Source organism: Pollicipes pollicipes, unplaced genomic scaffold, assembly GCF_011947565.3.
Source record: "Pollicipes pollicipes isolate AB1234 unplaced genomic scaffold, Ppol_2.1 Scaffold_4002;HRSCAF=4701_pilon_pilon_pilon, whole genome shotgun sequence".
NCBI classification, from domain to species: domain Eukaryota; kingdom Metazoa; phylum Arthropoda; class Thecostraca; order Pollicipedomorpha; family Pollicipedidae; genus Pollicipes; species Pollicipes pollicipes.
In genome coordinates, this window is record NW_023596420.1 from 38117962 (window position 1) to 38123729 (window position 5768).

Consider the following 5768-nt stretch of genomic DNA (forward strand, 5'->3'; position numbering starts at 1 on the left):
GGGGGGGGGTGGGGGGGCGATCGCAAATGAGGGTGCGCAGTGAACCCAGCCAGTAAGCCAAGGGCGGACGGTCTGTCGAGCACCAGATGTCTGGAGATTTTACAGCGGCGCTGCTTCAGCTGACTGTCAGCTGACTTGCCTCGTTGATGGCCTCGGATGGAACTGTGGCCGTGCCTCCCCGCGGCGGTGACCTTAGCCGGCCAGCGTCCTGGTAGTGCCACGCGCCTGTCCCGAAGTTCCCCGTCCAGCAGTTCCCACCTGTCCCGCCAGCAAGCCGGGTCACCCCGGGTCACCATTCCCCGATGCTCTAGCGCCGGCGCCGATCCCGTCTTCACTGGTGCTCCGGATGTTCTGTTCTCCGGCATCCCGGCAGCCGGCCACGGGCGGGCCGGGTCGGCACCTGCCCCCAGGCGCCGTTCGACCGAGGAACAGGCAGCTGACCTTTGTGATTTCCGGGCTCGCCGTGTGGCGCGCCCCAGCATCGTTGCCACACCTCTCAGGACCCGCGACCAAGTCAGGTGACACGAGTCCGCGCCGGTCCGAAGCGCGCCCTCCGCTGCTCCAGCATCGCCGCCACACCTCCCGGGACCCGGGACCATGTCAGGTGACACGAGTCCGCGCCGGTCGGACGCACACCCTCTGCTGCTCCAGCATCGCTGCCACACCTCCCGGGACGCGGGACCAAGTCAGGTGACACGAGTCCGCGCCGGTCGGGTGCGCACCCTCCGCTGTTCCAGCATCGCTGCCACACCTCCCGGGACCCGGGACCACGTCAGGTGACACGAGTCCGCGCCGGTCGGACGCACACCTTCTGCTGCTCCAGCATCGCTGCCGACACCTCCCGGGACGCGGGACCAAGTCAGGTGACACGAGTCCGCGCCGGTCCGACGCGCACCCTCCGCCACTCAAGCATCGCTGCCACACCTCCCGGGACGCGGGACCAAGTCAGGTGACACGAGTCCGCGCCGGTCCGACGCTCGTCGGAGGATGTTCCGTGTTCATTTCTTCCTGACCGGTTGCTCTAGTCGGCAGACGATGCGCCAGCACAGCGCACTGATGCACGATACGGTGAGCAGTGCATAGTGAACTGGTCTGTTGTCCGTCCACACGGAGCGACGTCTGACGCACGACCGACAGCCAGGCCTCAGGGAACTGCCCGGGTCGCCCCGTATGGAGGGCATCAAGCACAGACCCAGCACCCGGGCCGGAGTGTCACTTTCTGAAATCGATTAGGCTGGCTTACCCGATAAAGTTGACTTATGTTACCACAGAAACCCGCTTTCTCCCAGAATTTCGCCCTTTTTGATTTGCACCCTAGTGCCAAATTTACAAAAACATATATTTGCTTGACTTTAAAAACCCTTTCTTGCTGAAAAATGATTTCCTATTGCAAACCGATGTCAAACTGTATTTTGTGGAAAGTTTACAATGATGTGCCACTCACAGAAAAAAATATCACTTAATCAGCCGATTGTGTTCAACAAACAAACGGATCTTTGTGCTGTTCATCAAAGGTGACTCGAAGCGTAAAAAATGGTTGTTTTACTGAATGGCGCAGTCTGATGCGTACAGACAAGAGGTGTTTTACTGAATGGCAAGTGTGTGCTGCCAGGATATACCTATATAAAAGTGAATGCTAACTGACGCGACTTCTCAACAGGCATGCCGATAACTGGAGGGACCGGATCACCAGTGTGGTCGTGTTAAAAATAGCGCGACCAACGCTTCGACGCGTGTCTGGTACGCATCTGAGAAAGTTTAGGCACGCAGGGCAGGCCTTGATCTCTGGGGATGAAAATAATTGGCCTGGATGAGGTAGTTCAATGACGTTATCAGGAAAGCATTGGTTATATTCAGAAAGCTTAGCGTTTGGCAGTTGTGGTCATGGTCAGGTTTCTTCGCATAACTTGACCAACGCTACCCGGACATCTCTCTTACCATGGAGCATACCATACAAAATGGATTAATTCCATTTCTCGACACCTTTTTTGTAAATCCAGGAGGCAGATATAGCCCAACTGTACTTTAAAACCGTCCCGCCCCAAAATGCCCCACAACTTCTCCCAATAGCTAAGTTGTGTTAGAGTGTCCGCCCTCCGACTCACCGGCCAAAGTGTGGTAGGTTCGAGTCGCTTTTGGCGCACGTTTTCTGTTCCTGACTGGGCTAGTCTGCGGCCAGTGGCAGCGGCCGTACTAACGGTCAGGTGGCGTCAGCGGGCAGGACTGGCTGTGCCGAACACTGCGGTTTGTCTGGCTTTCACCGCCAAGTCCTGCTCGTGGTCCGGAGTTTCGCGATATGATGGTGGGAGTCAGGGCTCACACAACATGCACTACATAGCGCTGGCGCTCATCATGATAATACATCTAATCAAATTGCTCGGGTTGAATCTAAACCAAAGCACTGGGTGAGTTCTCCCGATCGCGTCGAAAGTTCTCGGTTTAAGAAAACAAAAATGTCAGGCTCGCAAAGAAGTCTTAGGTAGGTAAAACAAAAAGACTGTATATATGTGAAACTACTGTCTATACACCCATGGCTTATGAACCAACGTTTTACTCAACAATGTCCAATGTATTTCTTACACGATCGATACTACGATGACATTGGATTAATGCATAACATCCAATGGCAAAACGTGATAAAAAACAATGGCAGTCATCATTGATCTCGCATCGGCGAAATGGAGGCTCTGAAGAAGACGCGTCTGTGAAAACGACAAAGATCACGTCAACACCACCTCAGAGCGCTATATTGCCGCCGCTCTGACACGCTTCTGAGCGGCCCTGGGCGACCTCACGGGATCGGTCGCTACCAGGAGTGGCTCCAGCAGGACGCGACGACGCTGATTCACCGCACGTGTGCCGGGTGGCCCGACCGTGTTTGCTGGATTAATTGGAGGAGAGGATTTTTTTCTGGAATGACCATGAGTTTAGGATTTGGAATGGTATGGTATGGTATGGTATGGTATGGTATGGTATGGTATGGTATGGTATGGTATGGTATGGTATGGTATGGTACGGTACCTTGGTATGGCTTCTCACCCGCCCGGCCTGGCGCTCACGGGCTGTATGCTGCGGGGTAATCTCAGGAACCACGTTCACATAAACAAGCCAGCGGACCTTGAAGAGGTCAAGGTCGCCTTTAGACTCGAGTTGGGACGCATCACCGCCAACAACATCGACCGGGCAATCGACCATCTGCGGCAGGTTCAGCTGTTGCACGTCCTGAATCATCAGGAGACCCATCTGGGATATCCTTCGTAGCCCCGATTTGATGGATGTGGAAATCTCTGATGACTACCGCCGCCCGTGTTTTGTAATTGAATTGGCGATCGAATGCCAACATAGTCACGATTGTGCGACAAATACGCTTGTCGCCGTTGAGCCAAACGTTTTCATAGCTGTTATCTGGGTGACCCACTCTCGGTGCATACTGCATTCCACTTTTTGTTGCCCCGATCCACCGTCTTATTTGGCGAAAAACTTTCAACATTTGCAGCCTGGTCCAACAGAGTTGACCAGGCTGCAAGAGAAGAGTTGACACTCAAGAACATGAGTTGACATTCAAGAACATGAGGTACCTAAACGATATTATTGGATGCAAAATTAAAAGGACAATAATAGGAATTTGTTTATGTATCTACAGTGAACCCACAGTTAAGTTAACTTTGCTACATTTCTTGTTCCCAGCATCCCCTTCATCTCGTATGCATTGGGATGGGTGGGTCAAGTCAGCATTAGGGGGGGGGGGGGGCGGAAGTGTCTCATGTAGTGCCCATGACCCTGGGTCAGATTCAGAGATTTTCTGACCCAGGCGTGATTTAAATGTAATGAAGGGTTCTCGGAGACGCTCAGCGATTTTTAACTGCCAGTGCAGAGGTAGGTGCGTGAAGGGAACGGAGCCTACCAAGACAGTTTTACAATTTCACTTTTTAGGACAAGAAGGGAAGAGCAGCAGCTTTTCGGAGTCAGTGGCAGCAGGTAATTCTGAAAGGCAGCTATTCGACCTTGTGAAATGCCAAGGAATTCATCAGTGTTACCTTTATTGTTTGTTTCCGGTTCGTGTATCTGTGAGGTAAAACGCTATCATAAAACACTGCTAACACAGCCCCGTTGACTAAAACACTGTCATAATCAACAAAGTCACAAATACCCACCCATTGCCCTCAAGACCAATGTCAAGGCCAACTCTTTGCCGAATGACATGCGGCATAGAGAAAATTCTTAGCAAGCATGAAGATACTACATGATTCAGGCAAGTATGCCGCAACTTCCAATTTGCATACTAAGAAAATGTACTTCACAGCACAGAATGCGTTAAGAATGAGTACCGCCGAGAGAGGGGCAGTGCCACAAAATTCTCGTCACGTTTTGCTTCGCAGGGAATTCAAGCTTCGGTGATTATCTACTAATTCTTTTCCCGGTGCCGACAACTGGTCTTCAATTGAGTTCAGAAGTTGTGGAGAAAGCCGTTAAAAGTCACTGTTCCCGCAGTGCTTCAGTAATTTCTTCTTGCCATTGATGTATATCACTTCTATAGGGTATTTGGTGCATTATTAAAAATTCAATAGGACCCAAAAGCGAACGCTAGCTGGCAGCGGACGCGTGGTCTTAAGACTGGGGGCCTTTGCAAATCAGTCAGCTGACACACAAGGCTGCTGGAACCGGCTTCCATACTCTCTGGTGAGGTCTGGATGCATGTTGGAGTATATAGATGCGATGCAAGGGTAAAACTTGATCAAGTTTACATCATGTCAAATTATGGGCGCACGAGTACATGTAATGTTAACCAACTGGCAAAAATGGACTAAACATCTGTATGCGATATGTGTGCTACATGTGCAATATGTGTTGTTACCGTCACGCTCATGTTTCTACGTATGTCTAGAATCATGAATTTAGCCATGCCTAGCAAGACGTAATTGATGCATGTCTTAACAAGCAAACTGCAGACCAGTGACCAAACCACAAGGAATACACAAAACAGTCATCAATAGAACATCATCAACAGAACCTCACAGAACATCGCTTGCTTCTGTGACCTCGGCCACCACCTGCTCGTCTCCCATCCACCGGCCGCTTGTGTGGGACCACTAGCTGCTCGACTCTCACCCACCGGCCGCTCGTGTGGGGCCACCAGCTGCTCGACTCTCACCCACCGGCCGCTCGTGTGGAGCCACCAGCTGCTCGTCTCCCATCCACCAGCTGCTCGTCTCCCACCCACCAGCCGCTCGTCTCCCATCCACCGGCCGCTCGTGTGTGGCCACCAGCTGCTCGTCTCCCACCCACCAGCTGCTCATCTCCCACCCACCAGCTGCTCGTCTCCCACCCACCAGCTGCTCATCTCCCACCCACCAGCTGCTCGTCTGCCACCCACCAGCTGCTCCTGCTCGTCTCCCACCCACCAGCCTGCTCGTCTCCCAGCGATGCCGTCCGAGTGCGGTCCGTGGCTCTCGTGCGACTTCCACCAGTACAGGTCGTGGGTGCGCCGCGCGCCGGACACAGGCGCCGCCAGACACGCCGCCGGACAAACAGCGCCAGAAGGCCAAAAAGTAGGTCTGCGGGTCGCCGCTGCCGTCGCCGCCGGCAGGACGCGCAGAGGCCAGGTCGCACTCTGTGTCGGGCACGGCGCCCGCGCGTGGCGGCGGCCCAGCCAGTCGGGCGGGGCCGCATAGAGAGGCACGTCCGAGTACTAAAACTAGACTGACTTTTTAGCGCAAGCGGGTTATATGGTGTATTAATCACAGTCTAGCATTGATAGGAGAGGGGGG

The 5768-nt window shown here is 53.4% G+C and overlaps 1 protein-coding gene across 1 annotated transcript in view; it reads left to right on the forward strand.

The window, feature by feature from the left end:
• Positions 1–5423: 5423 nt before the first annotated feature.
• Positions 5424–5768, forward strand: part of LOC119094457 (fasciculation and elongation protein zeta-2-like) — an 8695-nt gene continuing 8350 nt past the window's right edge. The window contains exon 1 of the mRNA XM_037217514.1: positions 5424–5480. Coding sequence (XP_037073409.1) covers positions 5424–5480 — 57 coding nt within the window. The remainder of the gene's footprint in view (positions 5481–5768) is intronic.